Below are 27444 nucleotides of genomic sequence, written 5' to 3' on the forward strand. Positions count from 1 at the left end.
TTTGATGATTTAAAACAATCGTCAGATATATTTTAAATCGTCAAAAATCGTTAGAGCCGCGATACAATAACAATTCCCCTGATTTATCGTCAAAAAAATCGTATTGGCGCCGGTGCTACCTTTGCCCTCACTGTCATACGGTGACATAGTGAGGGCAAAGGTAGCGCCGGCGCCATTTTGAATATTGGCAATACAGCACGAGTGCAGGAGGTCGCTCCTGGACCCCCGCTAGACTTTTGGCAAGTCTTGTGGGGTCTGGAGGCCCCCCCAAGCTGGCCAAAAGTCCCTGGGGGTCAGGGAGCGATCTCCTGCACTCGTGTTGGGTGACAGGAACCAAAATGGCGCCGGCGCTACCTTTGCCCTGTCATATGGTAAGGGCAAAGGGCCACCGGCGCCATGTCTATTGACGCAGCCGTGGCCCGAGAGCGGGAGATCGTGGTGGGACCCCCCCCCCCCACTGGACCCCAGGTAATTTAAAACATTTTGGGGGTGGGGGATTTGTTTTAAAGGGTCGGGGTGGGTTTTAGTGTGCCGGTTTTCCTGCCCTCCCCCGATTTATGATTTTTTACAATTTAAAAAAACAAAACAAAACATGACGATCAGATTTCCCTCCCCCCCCAGCCAAAATCGATCGTTAAGACGATCGATCATACGATTCACATCCTTATTAAAGACCTCTATCATATCCCCCCCCTCACCCGTCTCTTCTCCAAGCTGAACAGCTCTTCAGCCTTTCCTCATAGGTGAGCTGTTCCATCCCCTTTATCATTTTGGTTGCCCTTCTCTGTACCTTCTCCGTCGCAACTATATCTTTTTTGAGATGTGGCAACCTGAATTGTACACAGTATTCAAGGTGTGGTCTCACCATGGAGCGATACAGAGGCATTATGACATTTTCCGTTTTATTAACCATTCCCTTCCTAATCATTCTTAACATTCTATTTGCTTTTTTGACTCCTGCAGCACACTGAGCCGATGATTTCAAAGTATTATCCACTATGATGCCTAGATCTTTTTCCTGGGTGGTAGCTCCTAATATGGAACCTAACATCGTGTAACTACAGCAAAACTGTGGTCTTCATACCATAAGGTGTGGGGAAAACCCTGCCCTAAGATCCTTATTTGCTGTCTTTTGTCCATCAAATAAACTCCGATTGTTAGCTGGACAAATGGCTTGTCATTTTTTACCCAGAATTGTCTCCCCTTTTTGTGCCAACACACACTGATCAGTCCCAGTCAGCTGCCGGAATTCACCCTTGACGCTGGAAACAAAGACCAGGAGCGCTGCTCCTTTTCTAATGGTAAGTGAGCGCTCTCTGTCGGTGCGATTTCCGGGAGGGCCGCGTGCGTGCAGCACCCTGCCCGTCCCAAGATGGCGGAGGCGCGGGGCGGGGCCGGTCTCGGCTCCGAGCGCCGACGGAGGCCGCGGCAGCAGCAGAAGGGAAGCCGAATTCTAAGCTGTGAAGTGGCACTGGCAGGGGAACATGGCTGTGATGCGCGCTGCCGCCCGGGGCTGGCTGCACGGTGAGTGCCGCCGCTCGCTTTCCCCGCCTGCAGCGTTTGTCTGCCGGGGTCGCCGGCGGAGAGCTGGAGCAGGACTCTCGCCTTTACTCCGCAGGCTCTCGGCGACGGGATGGAGCCCAGGGGTCCCTAGGAAAGGATCGCAGGGCGGTTCTGCAGCTCAGACGGGGACCGGCGGCTTTGTTAGCTGTGCGGGAGCTGATCGCGGCTGTTCCCCCCGGAAGGCTGCTCGGGGGTAGGGGCTCGGGGCTTAACTAGGGCTCGCTACCCCCCTGGGAACGATACCCTGCTGCCCTCTCTAGGCAAGGTGCCTCGCGGCTTCCCTCCCCGGGCTCGATGTACAGCGGGGCCCTAGTTTACATAACGCCGTGACACCTCTGGTCAGTCGGGTGCATTTGTTGGGCCAGTGGTGACCCTTTCAACCTGGGAAGCCGCAGGTCAGACTTGAGCGTTAGCGCGGGGTATCCGTCGCTGGGTTATTACTTCCAGCCCTTTATCGAGGTTCTCGACTGTAAAGCGAATGTCGCTTTGGGTACGTTGTTTGCTGCCCTCCTTCTGAAGGTAGGATTTACCTACAGTCGGAGCCGCAGGTTTGAAAGTTGTGCACAGTAGCACCAATTGTTTAGCGTTTCGGACGTGAGCTGATTCGGCCCTCTCTCTTGGGTTTGTTACTTTATATCACTATATGCACGCACTTTTCTATACATAGTAATATAGGTGGCGATGTTAATATGCTGATACCCCTTTATTCGGAATACTGTGCAGCTTGAGTAGGGGCGGCCACGTTACTGGTTCTCGCCTGAACCAGAAGCCGGGGAGCCCCTTTGGAGCAGCTGTTGAGGAGGGACTCCCCTGGAAAAAGGGAGACAGTGTGTGGAGTGGGTGGCTGTTACACATTGACGGGCCGATGCAATAGCTTGTTTAAGAGCCTGTGTGCCAAATTTCAGTGCAGTTTTAACACACACACAGGTTAAATTCTCACAGACTGATTCAATATAGTGTGCTCGACTTTACATGCGCTTGGACACGTGTCCAAAACACCTTATGCACTAAGGGCATTAGCATATCCAAAACGTGCATCCTAACCAGTGCATAGCTAATAGCACCCATCATATGTAAATTCAATTTGAAAAGGCTATTAACCCTGATGCAAAAAAAAAAAAAAATAGGTGCACCCGATGTGCACATTTTTACTCTAAAAAATGAATGCCTGCCCTGGAGCAGGCATTAATTCTTGAGTAGTCCCTAAAGTTAACAGAAAAGTAGAAAATATTGCTTTTCTGTTTCTTCGGTTCCTCTGACTTAATATCATAGCAAAATTAAGTTAGAGGAACAGAAAAAAGGAGTAAGGGGGGGGGGAGTCACTGGCTGTTAGGAAAATGGATTCTCTTTAATTGAGCATCAGTTTTTCTAACTCACACTGACAGCCACCTCTCCTGGGTGCCCTGTGCCGAAGAGGTGCTAGGAACGCTAAATTTTCCCTAGCACCTCCTTTTTACCGCAGCAGCACATTTAAATATTAAATCAGGCACCCGGGAGAGGTACATTGGTACGCATTAAGAACATGATCTTGAGTGCCCGTTTAACATGCGCCAATATTGCATTGGCCTGTCAGTGTACTAAGCTAATGCATTTGGAGTTAAAATGCTTGGTCAGCACAGACTGACCACTCATTTAACTCTGGGGAGAGTGGCTGAACAGGCGAGAGCGTATAGGAGCACGCTTCTAGCCGGCTATCTGGCCATGGTTAGACTTAAAAAGTAAATGTACTGTTTGAGTCTCTACCACTTATCTTCTCGGGTAGTGGGGGTGCTTAGACAGCAGATACAGCATTAGAAAGTTTACTCCGCCTCTGACCCAGGAGTAAATTTTCTAGCTTTAAGAAAATGTGTGCTCAGCCAGTGCACCTCTCTGCATTGAGTGGGAGTGCTTAATGCATTTCCATGTGTGGGCGCTGAGCTGACCACACATTTTTGAACACTCATTTTGTGAGCGTAAAACTCCTTGCTGCGTCGTCAGTAAGGTTTACACTCACAAAATGTGAGTTCAAGTGCTGTGAATGAGTGGAGAGGAATGGGAGGGGGGTGAATGACTGGGGATGTGTGGTACACGTTGATTGAGCAGGGGGTATCAATGGAGAGAATAAGTGGCTGGGATGTGTATGTTGCAGGGGGTGTCTCATTGAGTGTGGTGTGGGTAGCTTCCCCGGAGGGCGGGGTGTGAATGATTGAGTGTGAGTGCATGGAGTGCCTCACACTCTTTATCCAGCAAGTCTCTCTCACCCACCCTTCCCCCTTCCCATTGTGCTCCATACGCTCCCCTCTCTCCCAAACTTCTCTTGTTCCTGCGTACCCTCCATCTCCCACCTTTCTTTACTGTCTCTCTTCCCCCCTCCCTCAGCTGGGAAGTCCTAAGGCTGGACAAAAGAAAAAAAAAAGTGTTTCCCTTGGCTGATCAAGCCTGTGGATTAACATCCCACGCCCCCTCTCTCCACAGCATTAATTCAAGTCCTACCTCCGGGACACACAAGGAATTCAGCAGCGAGGGCAGGCCTGAGAGTGGCTGCTATGTCAGGAAGTTTGGGAGCACGAGGAGGCTCCTAGTCCTTTAGATTGATTTCCAGAGAAGAAAAGACGCCAGTGTTGATGCTCTGGCCTACCTCGCCCGATGTCTTCAACAAAGGTCTAAAACGTAGCTCTTGACGCGTGACCTTGGGCCTTTGATGACAATGGGCGAGCAGGTCAGAGCAGCGGGCGGCTGGAGATAGTACAGTTTTGAGCAGAGGTGCGGCGGGCTTTGGTTTACATACCTCTGAACTAGAGTATACAGCACACTAGATCCACTACAATTTAGTGGTCGAAACGCTACAGACCACTGAATTGTCTATGCTATGTATCTGTTTTAAATGGAGTAACACAGCAATTACCTTTACTTAGTACTTTGTTGAGGCACTGTTTGCAGCGATTACAGCTTTAAGTCTTCTTGGGTTTGAGGCTACCCTCTTGGCACACCTGGTTTTAGGGATTTTCTCCCATTCTTCTCTGCAGATCCTCAAGCTCTGTCAGGTTGGATGGGGAGCATCGATGCACAGCTATTTTTAGGTCTCTCCAGAGATGTTCAATCAGGTTCAAGGCCGGGCTCTGGCTGGGCCACTCAAGGAAATTCACAGACTGGTGCCCAGGCCACTACTGTGTTGTCTTACTTGTGGGCTTAGGGTCATTGTCTTGTTGGAAGGTGACTCTTTGCCCCAGGCTGAGGTCCAGAGCGCTCTGGAGCAGGTTTTCATCAAGGATCTCTGAACTTTGCTCTGTTCATCTTTCCCTCAATCCTGACTAATCTCCCGGTTCCTGCAGCTGAAAAACATCCCCACAGCACGATGCTATCACTACCATGCTTCACCGTAGGGATGGTAATCACTAGGTGATGAGCGGTGTCTGGTTTCCTCCAGACATGTTGCTTGGCATTCAGGCCAAAGAGTTCAATCTTGGTTTCATCAGACCAGAGAATCTTGTTTCTTGTGCTCTGAGAGTCCTTCAAACGGGTTGTCATGTGCCTTTTACCGAGGCGTAGCTTCCGTCTGGCCACTCTACCATAAAGGCCTGATTTGGTGGAGTGCCGCAGAAATGGTTGTCCTTCTGGAAGGTTCTCCCAGCTCCACAGAAGAACTCTTGAGCTCGGTCAGAGTGACCATTGGTCATCTCCCTGACAAAGGCCCTTCTCCCCCAGTTGCTCAGTTTGGGCGGGTGGCCAGCTCTAGGAAGAGTCCTAGTGGATCTTCCATTTAAGAATGATGGAGACCACTGTGTTTTTCGGGACCTTCAGCAATTTTTTTTGTGTCTTGACACAATCCTGTCCCAGAAGTCTACAGACAATTCCTTTGACTTCAAGGCTTTGATTTGGCTCTGACGTGCATTGTCAACTGTGGGACCTTATATAGACAGGTGTGGGCCTTTCCAAATCATGCCCAATCCATTGAATTTACCACAGATGGACTCCAGTCAAGTTGGAGAAACATCTTAAGGATGATCAGTGAAACAGGATGCACCTGAACTCAGCTTTGAATATCATAGCAAAGAGTCAGATTTCTTATGTAAATGTGATATTTCAGCTTCTTTTTTAAAAAAAATAATTTGCACAAATTTCTACAAACCTGGTTTCACTTTGGCATAATGTGATATTGTGTGTAGATTAAGGAGGGAAAAATGCATATTATCCATTTTAGAATAAGATTGTAAAGTAACAAAATGTGGAAAAAGGGTGTGAATACTTTCTGAATGCACTGTATGTACTTAATTACTCCTTTGACTAAAACACTGTAGGAGGATTTTATACATTTCCTGATTACAAAGACCAAGAACTTTAAAAAAGCAAAAACAAATGTAAGCTACTTTATTGGTTATCAGTCCAGAGAACGGAACTGTAGGCATTTTGTGTAAACAGGTAAAAGTAATAAAACACTAGCAAACAAGATTCAGGTCAGCCCTTTTATTTGACCGAATCAAAGGCAGAGGCAGCACTGCCTCGCCACCTGCTCTCTGCTTCATGGTGATGCTTGCCGGGCCCTGTGGAAGTCCTCCATGCATGACTCTGGTTCCGTTCCTGATTTTACCAAGCCAGAGCATGCAGGTTTTGAGCTGTTTTATTTTTCCAGGCCTAAGCTTGTGGGACTAATGCCATCTCAACAGATCCTCCAGGCACTGCCAGTTGAGAATCCCTGATTCAAAACCCGTTTGCTAATTTGTCTGGGTTTAAAGACAGTCCTGCCGCCTATACAGTGTATGGTTTTTCAAAGTGCATACAGCAAGTAGTAATGCTTACCTTTCATCATGACTGTCAAGATGTTAAAGGTTATATTTACTAAGCACTTTTCTTATAAGCATAAAATAGAAAACTTGGGTGCCTAAGAGGCTTATGTACTAATTTGTAGGATGTCCTGCAGGGTAGTAGCCTTATTCATGTGTAACTTTTGTAGGCACGCAAATTAGTTATAGAGAGAACATCAGCATGGACCTAAGCTGTGGGGCCAGCTGGAAAAAAAAATTATTATTGAGCTGCTGTGCATGATTTTGCATTGCAGCAGCCCATTAATGATGAAGTTAAATAAATGTGTTTTAGTTTATTGGGGTTTATATACCGATGTATCAGACAAACCATCACACCGGTTCACAAAAGTTACAGTATCTTCAGAAAATACAATAATTCATAAAATAGTAACAGCTAAAAATTACACAGAATAAAAGAATAAATTAGCTGTTAAGAAATAGATGAAACAAAATTCATAAAACAAGAATCAAATTAAAAAGCATTAAATAAAATTGGTAGTGAGGACATTAGTAAAATTAAATAAAATGATAAAATAATGGTAGCCTGTTAAGATAGTCAAGAGATGTATATATCCTCTCCGTGTACTGGACTGCCTGCAAAAGTATACTACTTGCAAGATGGTGAATTTGTAAAAAAAAATATATATTTTTTTTCAAATGGCCTTTGTATGGAAAAACGCACAACAAACTGAACATGTGGCATTTTTGTGCACTTTGGTTTGTTTCAGTATGTGTCTGTTATATTTTTTGCATGAAGCCCCCCCACATGTGGAAACATTTTAGTACATCAGCCTCCAGGTTTGAAATTATTTAACTCTCTTCTACAGATGCCCTAAACTGACAGAATCCATGTTCAGAATAGTGTCACCAATGACCTCACATGGAATGGAATCTGATTGGTTCATTCAGAGCATGTGACGTTTGTGATGTTTTTGCCAATATAGACTAATCAGATTCTGTAATTATGAGAGCATCTGTGGCACATGCTAGTGTGGCTACCAACGTGAGGCTTAGGGGAACTGCTAAAAGAAATTTAATGGTGACAATAGTAAAACTATGTGTTGCAAGAGATATGTTTGGAAAGCTCTGCAGCTCACAGAGGGCTCCGTTTTCTGTTAATGCAGTAAATCTTGATGTGGATGATTGGTCTGGTGTGTGCAGTTTAACACTGATCAATAAACCTGAGCAAGCTTTGTAATGTGGGCTGCAGCTGGGGTTTTACCACAGAAACCGTTAGGGCCTTAATTATTTTTCCTTAAAATCAAACTCCTTTTATTTATTTATTTATTTGAATATTTTTTTTTTCATGCAGCTTTTCCTGAGAATTATTTGGTGTTCAAACTGAAAAGTTCAACCCTTGGTGAAAATCAGCATGAATAATTTATTTGTTTTTGTTTTTCAAAATCCTTCTATCAAAAAATGTGTGCAGTGGCCTGAAAAAGCAGCAGCTTTTCCTGATAAGGTTAAAGGGTGGGGTCATTGGACAAAGCTACGCTGGGTGTGCTAATGACTGATAATGAATCAGTTTTGGTGCCCCTGGCAGGGTGACTACAGTTTATAACTCAACTGGCCTTAATGAGGTACAGCCAATGACTGCTGTTCCCCTCCCCCGAGTGTCCCTCTCTTTGGAAACCTAAAAAAAAGACCTTCCAAAAACAATTCTTACACCCCAGGAATGATATTGGTTAAAAGAAAAAAAAATGCTTTATTGCTCTTAAGAACTGATTTGGTTACATTAGTTTGCTGCCACTGAAAGGCTGCTTTGTATTGAAAACTTATGCAACAGAATATGAGACATTGAACAGTCTACTCTGTTTCCTTTTCCACCCAAATAAACCTGTTCCATAATAGCTGGACAGACTGCCATATCACCACTTCATTACTTGGAGGGATTACTACAGTATTGTATTCCTAGCATGGAAGTTTTTATTACTGTGTTCTGAGATCGCTGACATGCGGAGGTAGTGCCTCGGTTTGACAATTCACTGAAAGTTTGGGCCTGGCTTTTTTTCCCTCTCAGTGCTAAGAAGCCGCAGCTGTGGAGGAGGAAGGGTTGGCCTTCAAGAGAGGTGGCAGTCTGCCGCATCCGCGGTGCAGACCAAGGACCCAAAACCTCAGAGCCAGCCCGACAAGAGGTACGTGCTTCCGGACTGCCGTGCCTGATCACGGGGGGAGTGCCGATGTCCGTTTTTCACCTGCTGAAAAATGTTTTGAGGCTTCCTGGAGGTTGCACAGTGTCGGAGAACCGCGATGGTTCGCTTCTAGTCTTCCTATGCTTGCTAAAAGTATTTGAGGTCAATATTCGGGGACATTTAGCTAGATGATTCTCAAGTTATCTGTCTAAATGCTGACTTTTCAATATTTCCTCGCTTATCTGGCCAAAGTTTAGCCCAGATAACTCGTTACCCGGATAAAATGTCGCTGTATTAGGTAGGGGCATTCTGGGGCGGACTTGTTAGCTGAATAAACTATCTGGCTAACTCTAGCCGTGCCATAGAGTTGTCATAAAATAGCAGGATAAACGTATCCAGGTAGCTTGAAATTGCTGGCCATATATAATAGTGCGGTTGCATCACTGAATATCCCTCCAGATTTAGTCTGATACGTTTATCCGACTATCTTTGCAATCCATCCGGTGACTGAATATTACTCCCAGTGATTTTATTTTGTAGAAGTGCTACAAGGAGCAGATAGTTAAATGTAAGAATATTACAAGGACTTCTCATCTTTTAAAGCTTTTCATGACTCTGTATCCCCGGCCTAAGAGATGTAATGTCTCTCTGGGGTGACTTCCTGTCTCTAGAGTGGAAGGAACTGCGGAGTCACTTTAGGGTGTATTTTTTTTTTTTTCCTAATTGCTTGATAATGGGACACTCGCCCAGGGCTTCGGAGGGGGAAAAGCTGGCCCCGATTTGCCCTGTTCATGATGGTTTTGACTAGTGCGCATAAACTTATACGTTATATTCAAATTTCTATTCCAATTTTATTACAAATTTCACCTTGTCTAACATATCAGCTAATCCAAGCCCTTGCATTCCTGCCAGGCGCTGTGCGTGCGGAGGCACAACGCCCAAGTTTCTGGTAGTCCCCTAACGTGGGCTAGCAGCTTAAGGAACAAGGAGCCTGGCGTGCCGGGAAGCTTCAATATTCAAGGGTCAAAAACTGTGCTCTGCACCACCACAGTGCAATTGTACCAGTAACCCAGCGTTCTTCCCTCCTGCATTCCCGGGCTCAAATCCATCATGAAATTATAAGATCAGGGATACACTGGTTTCTGAATAAACAATTTGCAATAAATGACTAGTGTGCATAAACCTATATGTTATATTCAAATTTCTATTCCAGTTTTATTACAAATTTCAATTTTTTAATATGTGGTTATATCATTTTTAATTTGTTTTTTAATTTCTAATTGGAGAGGAAAAGACCTCAGCACTGGTTGAAAACAATACATTGAATTCAAAACCAGAGTTGCAATCATGGGTCTAAAAATCTCTCAACGATATGAATAATAATAAAAAAAAAAAAGTCCATATTTCTTCTCTCTTATTTCTAACTGTTTAATAAAATCCTTTCTCAGAACTTGCCAGGCGAACTTCTATTTCTGTTTTGAAAAGGTTTAATGTTCACAGCAATGCAGTAATTCCGTGAAGTGAAAGAAGAATAAAAAGTTAACAGGTTGCATTACGGTTGACAATAAGCTGAGAGAGGATTTTATTAAACAGTTAGAAATAAGAGAGAAGAAATATGGACTTTTTTTTTTATTCATATCGTTGAGAGGTTTTTAGACCCATGATTGCAACTACTGGTTTTGAATTTAGTGTGTTGTTTTCAACTAGTGCTGAGGTCTTTTCCTCTCCAATTAGAAATTAAAAAACAAATTAAAAATGATATAACCACATTAAAAAATTGAAATTTGTATTAAAACTGGAATAGAAATTTGAATATAACGTATAGGTTTATGCACACTAGTCATTTATTGGAAATTGTTTATTCAGAAACCAGTGTATCCCTGATCTTATAATTTCATGATGGATTTGAGCCCGGGAATGCAGGGGGGGGAGGAACGCTGGGTTGGTGGTACAATTGCACTGTGGTGGTGCAGAGCACAGTTTTTGACCCTTGAGTAGCGAAGCTTCCCGGCACGCCAGGCTCCTTGTTCCTTAAGCTGCTAGCCCACATTAGGGGACTACCAGAACCTTGGGCGTTGTGCTTCCACATGCACAGCGCCTGGCAGGAATGCAAGGGCTTGGATTAGCTGATATGTTAGACAAGGTGCGAGGTGGCGCCAAGCTCTTCCTTCTTTTAAAATGGAAAAGGGATATCCTTGGGGGGGGGGGGGGGGGGTTTGCACTTTAAAACTCCACCTTTCCTCTTGTCCCTCATGTGGCTCCTCACCAGAGTGAAGCTGTGCATGTCATCTGTTCTGCTCTGGGATTACAGGCCCGGGAAGCAGACCTGTAATCTGTAAGTATTCTCCCAGCGTGGGTCACCTTTTCATTTCTTTGGTGTAGCTGCAGGCCGAGTCTCCGACCCCTGTTTGGGATCCAGTTAACTCTGTTTGAAAAACTTTTAGCTTGCTGCTGATCTTTGTACGACTGGAAAATAAACGCCGACTGAGGGCAGACGAGGGGCTTGGGGGATCTTGCTGTAAAGGTAAGATGTGTTTTGGAAACAAAGTCCTTACCGACGATTCTGTTGGTTGAACAGGAAACCTAAAACTGGCATTCTGATGTTAAACATGGGCGGCCCGGAGACCCTGGAGGATGTGCATGATTTCCTCCTTCGGCTTTTCCTGGACAAAGACCTCATGACGCTTCCTGCACAAAGGTATGTGGTCACTAGGCAGTACCAGATCGATGTAAGAATTATCCAGAGAGAGCTGTGGAAACCACTGAGGTCCCTTTGGTCGTCTTCTCCACACCCGTAGAAGGGATTTATGTGACTTTTAAAATTAAAAATGTCATGTAAACTTAATGTTTTAATGTAAAAAGCCCTGGCCAGACAAGCCCCGGGCAAGTTCCCGTTCTCTGTAAACCGGATTGATTTGTATCTCATACAGGAATTTCGGTATAAATAAATAAATAAATGTGACTTCAGAAGCAGACTTGCAGCATTTTCTCTGGATAATTCTTATATTGGTTTGATAAAAGCTACTGCAAAGAGTCCATTTTACTTCAGAACCAATACGACTGTGGCATAGGCAGGCATTCTGCGTGAGTTTGCGGTATAAAACTCTAATTCTAAATATTTTGTGCATGAAGTATCAGGTCCTTAAAACGTCTTGTAATGGGTTGTCAGAATCCTGTTTCAAAATTTTCAAATGTTTTTAACCATTGTCTTGGCGTTTTGTAGTTTGATGGCCTTCTTTGCAGGGATGTTTTGGTTTCTCTGACTTCCCATTCATGAGTTGGCTGTGGTGGTTGTGGGCCAGGCTCTGCGATACCTGGAAGATGGCAGGAGGCCGTCTGTGGTGAAGGTCTACAATGAAAGGGCGAGGAGTATGAAATTAGCCAGACTGGAGTGTGAATATGGTGGGGAGGAGGTCAGCCACACAGCTGGTGATTGAGGATCATCCAAAAAAGGATGGAGGAGTTTTGTCCAATTTTGCAAATAGCTGCTTAAAAAATTATCCTTGTTGGCAAATGTGCCTCTTTTTTTTGTCTGTTTAATAGACATGAGCAGCAGCAACAGAAGCAGAGTTTGTTGACATTGCTAATCTTCTTTAGCTTCCAGCCCAATTGAAACCTATCCCCATTCCCAGATGACTGAGCCAGCGTGGGCTCCTTTTCGTGTCTGTGACTGCTCCCATTGCTCATTTGGCCATGTCTCCGTTTCACTTCCTAACTTTCCTTTTCTATCACCTCGGTTCCCTTCTCTGCTTTGAAATTTTCTTCCTGGTGATTAGAGCAGCAGGCTGAGAGCCAGCTGAGCCAGGGTTCAAATTCTGCTGATGCTGTTTATGACCTTGAGCAAGTCAATTAACCCTCCATTACCTCAGGCACAAACTTGGAGCCTGATTTACTGAGGCTTTTAGATTGTAAGCCCTCTGGGGTTAGGGACATACCTACTGTACCTGAATACAACTCACCTTGAGCTGCCAATAAAAAGGCATGAGCTAAATCTACTGTTTTAAAGAAATCATTTATATTCCCCCAATCCCCTTCTCAACTGGGCGGAGTACAACTTGGATCCTAAAATTTTCATCTACAGTTGCGAGGAGATAGGATTCAATTGGGCTGGAAGCTAAAGAAGATTAGCAATGTGCTACAACCCAAGAAAGAGATCTAGGCGTCATAGTGGATAACACATTGAAATCATCTGTTCAGTGTGTTGCGGCAGTCAAAAATCAAACAGAATGTTGGGAATTATTAGAAAGGGAATGGTGAATAAAACGGAAAATGTCATAATGCCTCTGTATCTCTCCATGGTGAGACCGCACCTTGAATACTGTGTACAATTCTGGTCGCCACATCTCAAAAAAGATATAATTGCGATGGAGAAGGTACAGAGAAGGGCAACCAAAATGATAAAGGGGATGGAACAGCTCCCCTATGAGGAAAGGCTAAAGAGGTTAGGACTGTTCAGCTTGGAGAAGAGACGGCTGAGGGGGGGATATGATAATGTTTAAAATCATGAGAGGTCTAGAACGAGTAGATGTGAATCGGTTATTTACTCTTTCAGATAATAGACTAGGGGGCACTCCATGAAGTTAGCTTGGGGCACATTTAAAACTAATCGAAGAAAGTTCTTTTTTACTCAACGCACAATTAAACTCTGGAATTTGTTGCCAGAGGATGTGGTTAGTGCAGTTAGTTTCCCTGTACGTACCTGGATCAGTCCAGACAGTGGGTTATGTCCCCAATCCAGCAGATGGAGTCAGCACAAGCTTTGAGGGGGCGGATCCATATATACTACTACCCCCTCTGCAGGAGTTCAGTATCTTCTGACTCCAGCAGATGCGAGTAGGGGAATCAGGCTTCTCTTTTCCCTTCTTTCTCACTTTTTGGCTTGATTGTCTGGCTTGTTGCTGTCTCTTTCTCGTGGATCAAGTTTGTATCAAGTTTGTCTTACTTTTTTTTTTTTTTTTTTTTTTTTTTTTTTAAACTTAAGGCAGGGTCCTTTCACCTTTTGGGGAGTGACTTATCTTCCTTGTCTCTTCTCTGCAGCCGTGCTGTTTATTTCTCTTTGCAGCCAGGGGTAAGCTGGTTTTATTCCTTTGTAGTTTTTCCTTCACAGCACAGCCCCCGGTGCCCGCGAAAGCCGGTGGTGCCGGCCTCTTCGTTTTACATTCCCTCACCCGCGGCCATTTTGCAGCTCCTCGTGGGCTGCTGCGGCGCTTAGGGAAAGACGTCTGGGGCGGGTTGTGTGGCCGGGAAGGCCCCCCCCGCGGCACCCTCCTCTATTTTTGGACAGCGGGGAGTGCGGGCCGCCCGGGCCCCCCTGCAGCGGCGCTTTGTGCGCGTGGCCCCCCCCCCCCCCCCCGAGGCTTTTTCTCATTTTTTGCGCCGTTTTTCCTCTCTCCTCCGGCAATCCCGATGCCGCGGCAGTCACGCTGTGCGGCCTGCGGCGACCCGGGGTCCCGGATTTCCCGGGAGGGCATCTGTGCACGATGCCTTCCCGAAGGGGAAGGTACCTCACAGTCCCTTACTGATTTCTCTTTTTTGCCTGGGCGGCGCGGGCCAGCCACTCCGCCATTTTTGGCGGGAACGGCGGCCATTTTACATTCTGAGCACCCTGAGGCGCAGGCCACGAGGGAGAATGGCTCTCTGGAGGATTCTACAAGCGGGGGTGCTCCCCCGATTTTGGTGCAGGAACCAAGCACCCAGAGCCAGGGAGCAGGAACCACGCCGCCCCTCGAAGCGCACCCGAGCAGGCCGGGGTTCTCTCCGGAGTTTATCCTGCTCATGCATACAGCTTATCTGCAGGGGCTGGAAACACCTGTGGGACCCCCCCCCACCTAAGATCCCACGGATGTCGCCCTCGGCGCCGGCCCCTCCCGCCCTCCTACCCAGGTCCGATCTGCGCCCGCGGCAGTGGGGGCGGTGCCAGACCCAGCGGGACAGGGACCTGACCTCCCGGAAGGGGGTCAAGGGGACGGCACGCAAGAAGGGGATGATCCGCGTACCCTATGCCTCTTCCAGAGGGAAGAGCTGGACGACCTCATCCCGCAGATCATTCAGGAATTAGATCTGGACCCGCCACCGGACCCGCCTGCCCCAGTAGCTCCCGCTGTCGTCACTTCTTCAAAGAAGGGAGATCCAGTCCTGGCGGCACTCCAGCCGAGGGCTCGGGCTTTTCCCATTCATGACTCGTTTTTACAACTTCTCACCAGGGAATGGGACACCCCGGAGGCCTCCCTGAAGGGCAGCCGGGCCATGGAAAAGCTGTACCCGCTCCCTGAAGATTTTCTGGACCTTATCAAGGTCCCAAAGGTGGACTCCACAGTGTCGGCGGTCACGAAGAGGACGACTATCCCAGTAACGGGAGGTGCGGCATTGCGGGACACACAGGATCGTAAGTTGGAAGTTTTCCTTAAGCGGGTCTTCGAGGTCTCCGCGCTGGATATGCGGGCGGTGATGTGCAGTTCGCTTGCCCAGCGGGCTAGCCTCCTTTGGGTGCAACAACTCCTCACATCTCAGAACCTGCCGGCCGATGAGGCTGCCCAGGCGGATCGGCTGGAGGCCGCAGTGGCGTATGGGGCAGACGCCTCGTACAACCTTTTTCGGGTCCTCGCAAGATCCATGGTATCGGTAGTGGCGGCACGACGACTACTGTGGCTACGCAACTGGGCGGCTGATACGTCCTCTAAGTCGAGTCTGGGCTCTCTTCCCTTCAGGGGCAAGTTCCTCTTCGGGGAGGATTTGGATCAGATCATCAAGTCCCTGGGGGAGAACGCTGTTCATCGGCTGCCGGAGGATAGGTTTCGACCATCCAGAGCGTTTTCTTCTTCTCAGACCAGAGCCAGAGCACAGCGGCGCTACAGGGGATACAGACAGGCGGGCTCCCGGCCATCCGCCCCCAGGTCTCAGCCCTGGTCGCGCTCCTTTCGCGGGCGTCAGCCCGCACGCACTACTCCCGGACCCGGGAACTCTTCTACCAAGTCTTCACAATGATGCCAGTCTCGCCCACTCCCCGGTCCCCAGGATTGGGGGCCGGCTAATGTATTTCTACGCGGAGTGGGCACGGATCACCTCGGACCAGTGGGTCCTGGATACCATAAAACACGGCTACGCATTGGAATTTGTCTGCCCCCCCGCAGGGAAGGTTCATCTTTTCTCCCTGTGGCTCGGACCTCAAGAGAAGAGCGGTGCAGCTGACTCTGGACAGACTCCGGGAGATAGGCGCTATTGCGCCCGTGCCCTTCGGAGAGGTGGGCTCGGGCCACTATTCCATCTATTTTGTCGTGCCAAAGAAGGACGGTGCCTTCCGGCCTATCCTAGACCTCAAGGAAGTCAACAAATCCCTTCGAGTCGTTCGGTTCCGTAAGGAAACGCTCCGGTCAGTGATTGCGGCGGTGCATCGGGGGGAGTTCCTCGCCTCCCTGGACTTAACGGAGGCCTACCTGCACATCCCCATCCGCCCGGACCACCACCGTTTCCTTCGTTTCAAAATTCTGGATCAGCATTTTCAGTTCACGGCTCTCCCGTTCGGATTGGCGACGGCGCCGCGCACCTTCACCAAGATTATGGTAGTCGTGGCTGCAGCTCTCCGGAAGGAGGGCATCCTGGTTCATCCTTATCTGGACGACTGGCTCATCCGGGCGAAGTCATTCGATCAGGGACGCTCAGCTGTGACTCGAGTAGTACGGTTTCTACATTCCCTGGGATGGGTAGTGAACTTCTCCAAGAGCTCCCTCAGGCCCTCGCAACGCTTGGATTTTTTGGGGGCGACCTTCGACACCCGGCTGGGCAAAGTTTTTCTGCGCCAGGACAAGGCTCAATCCTTGCGAGATCACACACGACGGTTCTCTGCGTTACCAGAGCCCACCTCCTGGGACTACCTGCAACTCCTGGGAGTGATGGGGTCCACCATCGACCTTGTACCTTGGGCTTTCGCGCACCTCAGGACCTTACAGTGGGCGCTCCTCTCCCGCTGGAAACCAGTATCACAGGACTACCAGATGATTCTCCCGCTCCCGCGGAATGCCAGGGACAGTCTGGGTTGGTGGTTGGATCCGTCGAACCTGGCCCGTGGCGTGTCCCTCGATCTGCCAAATTAGGTGGTGGTGACCACCGATGCCAGTCTAGCAGGCTGGGGTGCAGTCTGCGATCAAAGCGCCACGCAGGGGACGTGGTCCACGGTGGAGGCGAAGTGGTCAATCAACCGTCTGGAAACCAGAGCGGTCCGGCTAGCTCTGCGACATTTCCTCCCGCTTCTTCGGAACCGGGAGAATCCTATCGGACAACGCTACCACCGTGGCCTACATCAACCGACAAGGAGGCACGCGCAGCCCGCAGGTCGCGCTCAAGGCGGCGCTGCTGATGCAATGGGCGGAGCGTCATCTCATCCGGCTAGCGGCCTCGCACATCGCCGGGGTGGACAACGTCCAGGCGGACTTCCTCAGTCGTCAACTGCTGGACCCAGGAGAGTGGTCTCTCTCCGACAAAGCGATGCAACTTCTCGTCCATCGGTGGGGGGCCCCCCACTTAGATCTGATGGCGTCCGCTCTCAACGCCAAGGCTCCACGCTTCTTCAGTCGCCGGAGAGAGCGAGGCGCGGAGGGAGTGGATGCCCTGGTCCTCCCGTGGCCGCCACATCTTCTGCTCTACGCCTTTCCTACGTGGCCCCTGGTGGGCAGGATGCTCCGCAGAATAGAAAGCCATCAGGGGACTGTGGTTTCGTCGCCCCAGAATGGCCCAGACGACCCTGGTTTGCGGACCTGCTACAGCTGGTGATCGACGGGCCAATCAGGCTGGGGCACCTCCCCCAGCTCCTACATCAGGGCCCAGTATTTTTCGAGCAGGCAGAACTCTTCTGTCTTGCGGCCTGGCTTTTGAGAGGCGCCGCCTCCGGCGTCAGGGCTACCCGGAGGCGGTAGTATCCACGCTATTGCGGGCACGAAAGACATCGACGTCGGCGGCCTATGTTCGCGTCTGGAAAGTGTTCGAGCTGTGGTGTACCAGCCAGGCCACGAGACCCGCTAAGGCTTCAGTACCTCAGATCCTTCAGTTTCTACAGGCGGGGGTGGAAAAAGGGCTCGCCTATAATTCACTACTGGTTCAGGTGGCCGCACTTGGTTCGCTATTGAGCGATGGGGGCTCTCTTCTACAGCATTCTGACATTGCTCGTTTTCTCAAGGGTGTCAAGCATATGCGTCCTCCGTTACGGGACCCTTGTCCCTCCTGGAGTCTTAACCTTGTGCTTCGCTCCCTGTCGGGACCACCGTTCGAGCCGCTGCGCAGCGCAACGATAAAGGATCTCACTCTCAAGACTGTGTTTCTTGTGGCCATCTGTTCCGCTCGACGCATCTCGGAGCTGCAGGCTCTGTCGTGTAGAGAGCCCTATCTCCGTTTCTCCGACTCTGGAGTTTCGCTTCGCACCGTTCCTTCCTTTCTGCCGAAGGTGGTTTCGGCATTCCATGTGAACCAGACGGTGGAGTTGCCGTCCTTCTCTTCCTCAGAGCCGAAGTCTCTCCGTCTCCTGGATGTAAAGCGCACTTTGCGTCTCTATCTGGAGGCTACAAACGAGTTCCGGACTTCTGACCGTCTCTTCGTACTCTGGTCCGGCCCTAAGAAGGGGTCTCAGGCTTCGAAGATCACCATTGCCAGATGGCTGAAGGCCGGCATTGCTGCTTCCTACATTGGGGCGGGTCGGACTCCCCCACCCGGAATCGTAGCGCATTCTACACGTTCTCAGGCGGCGTCCTGGGCGGAGTCTCGCTCGGTATCTTCGCAAGAAATTTGTAGAGCAGCCACCTGGAAGTCGTTACAAACGTTCTCGAGGCACTATCGTCTGCACCTCGCCTCTTCGATCTCTGGACACTTCGGCGAGCAGGTTCTCCGAGCAGGCCTCGCAGGACCCCACCCGATTTAGGGAAGCTTGGGTACATCCCACTGTCTGGACTGATCCAGGTACGTACAGGGAAAAGAAAATTATTACTTACCTGCTAATTTTCGTTTCTGTAGTACCGTGGATCAGTCCAGACGCCCACCGCGTTGGGTTCTTGATCCTGCTCTGCGTTACTTCTTGCTCGCAGTGTTCTGTGTCTTCACAGTCGTTTCTTTTCGCTGTTTTTCACAGCTCCCTACAAGTTGGTAGGATGTTTGCGGTTTACTTGTTGTGGTTACAATTGTTTTCATTATCTGTTTCCACAAACTTGATCCTTCGGGGGTTTCTACTCGGGCTTTGATATACTCGATACTGAACTCCTGCAGAGGGGGTAGTAGTATATATGGATACGCCCCCTCAAAGCTTGTGCTGACTCCATCTGCTGGATTGGGGACATAACCCACTGTCTGGACTGATCCATGGTACTACAGGAACGAAAATTAGCAGGTAAGTAATAATTTTCTTATAGCTGTGTTTAAAAAAGGATAGGATAAGTTCTTGGAGGAGAAGTCCATTACCTGCTATTAATTAAGTTGACTTAGATAATAACTACTACTATTACTAGCAATGGTAACATGGAATAGACTTAGTTTTTGGGTACTTGCCAGGTTCTTGTGACCTGGTTTGGCCTCTGTTGGAAACAGGATGCTGGGCTTGATGGACCCTTGGTCTGACCCAGTATGGCATGTTCTTAACCTTTTACTTTGATGCTGTGCTCATATATTTAATAAAGCAGACTGTTCATTTCCCTGAGTTTTCCATTTTCTGAACAGTGCATTCTTCCACACTACTCTGCCTTGCCTGGGGCGGTCATCCACTCCTCTAGGTTTCAAGCATTTGTCAGATCCATCCTGGAAAAGCCTTCTGTTGCTCCTTCTGATTTCCACCATCTTCTTTAAACAACTGGCACTTTCTCATCTCGGGTCACCTGCAACTCTTTCATGCTTTATATTCCAGGCGTTTCCACTTCCTCTCCACCAAATCAGCCTTGTTTGGGGGGGAGGAAGGGGGTGTCATGGTTTCTGAAAAATTGATAACCCGCATTCTTCTCTTTTTTTTTTTTCCCTGTTCTAGTTTTCTTCCTGCTCCTCTGTGCTTCCAGCTCAGTCAGAGCCGTCCTTCATTTGTAGCTGCTCGAGGATTCCCCCTCCCGTCCTTTCCTCCCCACATTCTCATCTAGCTGAGCCATTGCAGCCACCGTCCGTGGCCGTGCGCCGCACACCGCGAGTCCCCCTGGGACCCCTTACAGGTGCTGCCGTCGGCACCCTCTCCAGCTGGCACCCCCTTTCCCCTTCACTTTTCTCCACATCCCCCTTGGCCTGGCACATCCCCAGTACCTGTCCTGATTTGAGTTTCATCCGTATTCAGCCATCATGCATTATATATAGGCCTCTCATTGGCAACCTTGAAGGTGCTTCAGTTAGTGCCAGATGTGGCTGGCAGGGTTGTGACTGGTGCAAGGGCATAAGATCGTATTACTCTGATTTTGATAGGTGTATAAAAGTTAATATTTCCTGGCGTGTAGCCAGATGGACTCAGAACAAATGGGATAGTATCCGCGTGCTAGCAGTTGGAGACGGATCTGACGTCAGCACGGGGGTATATAGCCCCACAGGAAGCGCAGCGATTCAGTAATTTCCGTCTCCAAAGCAGTTTGGAGTGCCTACACGCTGGTTCAGCGTGCTTTCCAAGACTACTTTAATTTTTCTCTTTATTGCTTTCTTTTTCTAGATTCTCTTCTCTACTTCCGAGTATTGAGCCCCGCGCTCCTTCGGGGACGTTTTCAGCTCGCCCCCGAGTTGAGCTTCCCGGGGCGCCTACTGCGGCCCCCCGGTGGGAAAGTCCTCGGTCCGGCCGAACCGCGGCAGGGGCACGGCCCCCGGGGGAGACTCGGGTGTGGCCTCGAGGCCCTCTGTCCCGGCGTGGACGAGGTAGCGGGTGCTGTTCCTCCTATCGCGGCGGTGGAAGGTAGCGGCCCTTTCCCCCCGCAGCCGGAGACCGCCTGGATTCCAGCCTGGAAGCGCCGGAGAGCGGGTAAGGCGTACATCTCTGCGCACAGGTCTCCGAAGTCTCGAGGATCGGCGGCATGGCAAGCCGTGGAGGTGTGGCCCTGTTCAGGTATTCCGCGCCCGTAATAGGCGCGGCTCTCTTCCTTCTTGTGCGCCTATGGTATTGTTATGCGCATATTGGCTGCCACTGTGAATGTTTGCCGCATACTGTTGTTCGCTCTTTATTCAATGCTTTTGAGCTGGCTGCATGTTATTGCTACTGTGCGCCTGGTAGGTTAAGCGCATATTGCTGCCGCATATTATTGCCACTGTGCGCCTGGTATATTAAGCGCATTTTGCTGCCGCATATTATTGCCACTGTGCGCCTGGTAGGTTACGCGCATATTGCTGCCGCATATTATTGCCACTGTGCGCCTGGTAGGTTACGCGCATATTGCTGCCGCATATTATTGCCACTGTGCGCCTGGTAGGTTGCGCGCATATTGCTGCCGCATATTATTGCCACTGTGCGCCTGGTAGATTGCGCGCATATTGCTGCCGCATATTATTGCCACTGTGCGCTTGGTGTATTCAGCGCCTATTGCTGCCGCATATTATTGCCACTGTGCGCTTGGTGTATTCAGCGCCTATTGATGCCGCATGTTATTACCATTGTGCGCCTGCCGTACTAAGAGCCTATTGCTGCCGCATATTATTAGGCTTGTGCACCTGTGGTATTCAGCGCCTACTGCTGCCGCATATTCTGACTATTGTGCGCCTGCTGTATTTAGCGCCTATTGCGACCGCATATTATTGCGCGCTTCTTTTCTTTGGTATGGATCAGCACGCAGCCGCTTGTCTCCGGCATTTCAGCCCTTGGCCTCTGCTCCGCATGCCACCTTAGAGCCACGCGCAGTACTGAGCCCGAATCACTATGTGTCCAATGTGAGGCAGCAGGGGGACCCTCTGGCCTCGACCAGTCTCAGCCGCAGTTTCTTGACAGTTCCCCTGGGGCTACCCCGGATTTGGGGGGCAGTCTTGACCATCCAGGCATCCCGGGGGCCCTTGTACCCCGGCAATTAGAGGCTGCTTCCATTTCCTGGGTGGATCTTTTTCAGGGTATTCATGCCTTTGTCCAAATGCAGACGGCTTCCCGTCCAGGCCCTACTGGTCCGGCTGCTCCGGTGGTTCCTGTTGTTTCTGCGGTTCCTGCGGTGGCTGCATCTGCGGCGCCTCCTGCGCCCGCTGCTACGGTGGCTGCGCCTCGGGATCCTATGCCGGGTCCCTCACAGCCTTATCGGGAGCGAGACCTCCCGCCACTGGACAGTCCGGATCAATCGGACCAGGAGGTTTCGCCGGACGAGTCCGACCTCCCCCCGGGGATTGAACCTTATAGAACCATGAGGCGGTTCTTCCCTAAGGAGGACCTCTCGGACCTCGTGACTCAATGTCTGGCGGAGTTAGATATCACGGGTCCCAGTGCTTCGGTTCCTTCGGCGCAGAACCCTCTGCTGGAAGGTCTTCGTCCTACAGCTCGCCATTTTCCTTTCTTGCAGGCGGCTCAGCAACTAATAGACTTGGAATGGGCGGCGCCGGCGGCCTCCTTCAAAGGGAGCCGGGCCCTGAAAGGTATGTACCCGTTGGCTCCGGCTCTCCAGGACCTGTTGGCATGTCCTCAGGTGGACGCCTTAATTAGCGTGGTGGTTAAGCGCACTACTATTCCAGTGGAAGGGGGGACGGCCCTTAGGGAGCCCCATGACAGACGAATGGACACCATTCTGAAGCAAACGTTTGAGGTAGCGGCTCTTTCTTTGCGGATTGCGGCCTGCTGCACTGTGGTGACACGTGCCTGCTTGTCTCAGGCCAGGAACAACGCTCCTGCGGCTGACATGGAGTCCGCTCTTTCCTTCCTCACCGATGCCGCATCAGATTTGGTTCGCACTACTGCTAAGGGGATTTCATCCTCCGTAGCCGCCAGGAGGCAGCTCTGGATCCGGCCATGGTCAGCTGATGCGCCTTCAAGGTCTCGTCTCACCAGGTTGCCCTTTCAGGGCTCGTTTCTGTTTGGCAGTGACCTGGATAAGCTGGCCACTTCCTGGGGTGCCTCTCCTGTGCCTAGACTTCCGGAAGACCGATCCCGAAGGGGACAGCGCTCGTTTCCACGGCCCTACAGGGGCAGGAGTTCCCAGCACTTTGTCCCGTATAGGGGGCGCTATCAGGCGACTCGTCCTCCGACCAGGAATCAGTCCTTTCGGACCAAGCAGCGCAAGCGGGGGGCGGGCCCGGGCTCGGGCCCCGGTCGCGCACCACAATGAGAATTTGCCGATTCATCTGGGGAACGAAGCCATAGGGGGCAGGTTGACCCTCTTCTACCCCAGATGGTCCAAGATTACGTCGGACCAGTGGGTCCTCGCCGTTATCCGGGAAGGATATTATCTGGATTTTCGACTTCTTCCTCCGGACAAGTTTGTGGAATCTTCATGTCCCCGGCACAAGGAAGCAGCGTTAGAAGCTACCCTGGCGAGGCTCCTGTCCTTGAACGCCATCCTCCCAGTACCTGCCTGGGAAGTGTATTCTGGACACTATTCCATTTATTTCATGGTACCCAAGAAAGGGGGCACTTTTCGGCCTGTGCTGGACCTCAAGTCGGTCAATCGCTACTTACGGGTACCGAGGTTTCGTATGGAAACTCTGCGCTCCGTCAAAGCCGCAGTCCAGCCCGGGGAATTCCTCACGGCCTTGGACCTGTCAGAGGCATACCTGCATATTCCGATCCATCCAGATCATCAGCGATACCTGCGCTTCAAGGTTCTGGGCCGCCACTTCCAGTTTCGGGCTCTACCCTTCGGGTTGGCCACGTCCCCACGGACATTCTCCAAAGTGGTAGTAGTGGTGGCTGCGGCCCTCAGGCGAGAAGGGATTCTGGTCCATCCCTACCTAGACGACTGGCTGATCAGGGCGAAATCTCGAGAGGAGAGCCTGCGGACAACCGACAGAGTGATCGCCCTTCTGGAAAGCTTGGGCTGGGTAATCAACCTCAGCAAGAGCTGCCTATTGCCTTCCCAGTCAATAGAGTATCTGGGAGTGCAGTTCGACACCCGGGCGGACACGGTCAGTCTCACGACCAAGAGACAGTTGAAACTTCAGTAACATATCCAGTATCTGATGAGGGTCAGTCGGCCCATAGCCTGGGATTATCTGCAGGTTCTGGGTCTCATGGCATCCACCCTGGAAGTGGTGCCTTGGGCGCGGGCCCATATGAGACCTCTACAGCATTCCCTGCTCTCTCGCTGGAGCCCCCGTCGACGGGACTATTCCACACACCTTCCTCTACCGGCCAGAGTTCGGATCCAGCTGCGGTGGTGGTTGCAGTCCAACCACCTGAGCAGGGGGTCGGCGATATCCTCGCCCACGTGGACCTTGCTCACCACGGATGCCAGCATGAGCGGCTGGGGAGCACATTGCGAGGAGCTCACCGCGCAAGGGCGCTGGAACAGAGAAGAGTCGACGTGGAACATCAATCGCCTGGAGGCCTGGGCAGTCCGCTTGGCCTGCCTTCGACTCGCTCACAGACTACGGCACAGAGCTGTCAGAGTGATGTCCGACAACGCCACCACGGTGGCCTACATCAACCGGCAGGGCGGAACCAGAAGCCGACAAGTCTCTCTGGAGATCGCCCCACTGATGGTTTGGGCAGAGGCGAATCTGCAAGCCATCTCCGCCGTCCACATTGCCGGGAAGGACAATACCACAGCAGACTTCCTCAGCAGACTAAGCCTGGATCCGGGAGAGTGGCAGCTGTCCCACGCAGCTTTCCAGATGATTGTCGATCATTGGGGGATTCCGGCCATGGATTTACTGGCGGACAAGTCCAATGCTCAAGTACCCAGATACTTCAGCCGCAGGCGCAACCCGTTCTCACGCGGAATCGATGCCCTGGTCCAGCCATGGCCTCCAGGGACTCTCCCCTTACGCCTTCCCTCCGTGGCCTCTGCTGGGCGCCCTCATCCACAAGGTTCAGACTCACCGGGGCCTAGTTCTTCTAGTGGCACCAGACTGGCCAAGAAGACCCTGGTACGCGGACATGAGACGATTACTGGCTGGGGAGCCTCTTCCCCTGCCTCCTCTCCGGGACCTTCTACATCAAGGTCCCATTCTACACGAGGATCCGGCTCAATTCTCTCTTACGGTCTGGCCCTTGAGAGGGCTAGACTGAAGAAACGAGGTTACTCCGGGCCCGTGATTGATACACTCCTCCGAGCTCGCAAGTTTTCCACATCCCTTACCTACGTACGGATCTGGAGAGTGTTTGAAGCCTGGTGCGACACTCACGACACCAATCCACATGCCACCACCATACCTATTGTGTTGGATTTTCTGCAGGATGGGCTTTAGAAGGGTCTCTCTCTCAGCTCCATCAAGGTTCAGGTAGCGGCACTGTCTTGCTATGGTCCCAGGAGGGATGGCAAGACCATCGCCAAACACCCAGATGTCTCTCGTTTCCTGCTGGGTGTCAAGCATCTTCGCCCGCCACTAAAGTGGCCTCTGCCCTTATGGAATCTTAATCTTGTTTTGGATTTCCTCGCGGGATCCACCTTCCGACCCCTTCGGGGCCTGTCTCTTCGGTCTCTCACCCTGAAGTTGGTGTTCTTGCTGGCGGTGTGTTCCGCACGCCGCATCTCTGAGCTACAGGCACTGTCCTGCCGTGATCCCTTTCTACGGATCACTCCGGAGGCTATCCATCTTCGGACGGTTCCCTCCTTTCTCCCTAAAGTGGTTTCCCAGTTTCATCTTAACCAAACTATATCCTTGCCTACCATGGTAGGTTTGAAGAAATCTGCAGAAGGCCGTTTATTACGCCATCTCGACGTCGGCAGATTGCTGCCCAGGTATTTGGACGTGACACAAGACCTGCGAAAGACGGACCACCTGTTCGTCCTCCACAGCAGGAAGAAGCAGGGTGAAGCGGCCTCTCGACCCACCATTGCCCGCTGGATTAAGGAAGTTGTCAGAGCAGCCTACGTGGAGGCTGGGAAGGCTCCGCCTCTTCAGGTTAAGGCTCATTCCACCAGAGCACTCGCAGCGTCCTGGGCGGAGTCCGGGATGCTATCACCGGCGGAGATCTGTAAAGTAGCGACATGGTCCTCCCTCCATACCTTCTCCAGGTTCTACCGCCTGGATGTCCAGGCCAGGGAGGACTCGGCTTTTGCGAGGGCGGTACTACATGGTCCTCAGGCAGCCTCCCGCCCTGGCTGGGAGTAAAGCTTTGGTACATCCCATTTGTTCTGAGTCCATCTGGCTACACGCCAGGAAATGTTTGGATTACTTACCTGGTAATCCCCTTTTCCTTAGTGTAGACAGATGGACTCAGCATCCCGCCCTGCTGCCTGTGCACATGAGTTCACCGATTCCAGATAAGCCATGGCTTCTTTCCATAAGAGCGTACGCTCTACCCGGGTCCACGCCTTCCGGTTGTGAATGCTGGCGGTCTCCAGCCACTGTCAATCGGTCAGGGGAATCCTGTTTTCACTTTTCACTTTTCACTGGGTGTCAGTACACACATCCATAACAGCTTTTGCAAGGAAGATTACTGAATCGCTGCGCTTCCTGTGGGGCTATATACCCCCGTGCTGACGTCAGATCCGTCTCCAACTGCTAGCACGCGGATACTATCCCATTTGTTCTGAGTCCATCTGTCTACACTAAGGAAAAGGGGATTACCAGGTAAGTAATCCAAACATTATTATGTTGGTCTGTAAAGACATCAATGGGCTGGGAACCTAAAGATGTTTTAACTGTCAAAGATTTATCATTCCATCTCATGCTCTTTTCATTTTGCAATCTTTTAGATGTTCCTTCTGTAAAGAAGTTAGGTTAGGTGAGTTGCATGATCGGCTGTTTTCTGTAGCTGGTCCAAGCCTCTGGAATGCATTGCCTAATAATCTCGGGGCTGAAACTTCAATTCTTAGATTTAGAATTTGCTGAAGGCACATTTTTGTGCAGGTTTTTAAAGAGCTAACTAGTAAGATGGGGTTCAGTGATGTATTTCTGGGTCATTTCTCAGTTGAAGTTGTGACATTGGCGGGCTGGATGTTTTTCGCTACCAAGTTTTTATTGATGCTACATTTTTATTTTGATGTGGTTTGGTTGATTTTTGTTTGTGTGTTTTTATAAATGTTATATTGTTACCTGCCTAAAGTTTAATGATAGAATGGGATATGTTTTTTCATAAATAAATTCTTCTCTTTAGGCGCTTTTTTGCAAAAAACATCCAAAAGCATTTCTTGTTGAGGGTGTGTATGTCAGTCTGTCCATATGCATGCACCCCAGAGGCACTGAGCAGTGTAAGATGTGTGTGTGCAGCTGTATAGGCTCAGTCAAGTGGCCATATGGGTTAAGGCCTGCATGATCCGGGAGGAGAAGGGGGAGAGTAGCTGGAGTCCATGCTGCTCTTTAACTGTGCTAGTACTGGAGGTCTGTTTGAAAGTGCCAAGCCGGCACGGAGCGGGCGGAGCAGTGAGAGTCTGTGCACTGCGGCTCCTCTCCAGCTGTAGCATCCTTGCAAGCGTTTTTAAGGGTGGCGAGCGACATCAACATAGCGTGAACGCTATGTTGATGGTTCAACCCGGAACTCAAAGCCCTAAAACAAAAACTACGAAACAAAGAACAAAGCTGGAGAAACAACCCTTCACCCACATCTAGACTGGACTACAAAGCCACCCTCAACACCTACAGAAACGCCATACACAAAACAAAAAAGGACTTCTATGCAAAAAGAATTCATAATTTCATCTTCGACTCTAAAGCTTTATTCTCTTATGTTTCATCCCTCACCAAACCAACGCCCCCATCCATTCCAGACCAACAAGCGCTGAGCAAGGCCAACAAATTAGCCACCTACTTTAAGACAAAAATTTCCAACCTTACTCGCCCCCTCACAACCCAACACACTCTACCAACACCTCCGAGCACATACCAACTCTCTCAGAATGCCAGACTAGAGTCATTCGAGCCCACATCCGCCATGGAGATTGAAAACTTACTTAAAAAAATTAAACCTA

General features: G+C 50.2%; 1 protein-coding gene across 2 annotated transcripts in view; it reads left to right on the forward strand.

Annotated features, from left to right (window-relative positions):
- Positions 1 to 1369: 1369 nt before the first annotated feature.
- FECH (ferrochelatase) overlaps positions 1370 to 27444 on the forward strand; it is a 126116-nt gene continuing 100041 nt past the window's right edge. For both annotated transcript variants that reach the window (XM_029579658.1, XM_029579665.1), the window contains exons 1-3: positions 1370 to 1524; positions 8365 to 8479; positions 11055 to 11174. In XM_029579658.1, the coding sequence (XP_029435518.1) occupies positions 1485 to 1524; positions 8365 to 8479; positions 11055 to 11174 (275 nt within the window). In that variant the 5' untranslated portion in view covers positions 1370 to 1484. The remainder of the gene's footprint in view (positions 1525 to 8364; positions 8480 to 11054; positions 11175 to 27444) is intronic.

This window comes from Rhinatrema bivittatum, chromosome 1 (genome assembly GCF_901001135.1).
Source record: "Rhinatrema bivittatum chromosome 1, aRhiBiv1.1, whole genome shotgun sequence".
Taxonomy (NCBI): Eukaryota; Metazoa; Chordata; class Amphibia; order Gymnophiona; family Rhinatrematidae; genus Rhinatrema; species Rhinatrema bivittatum.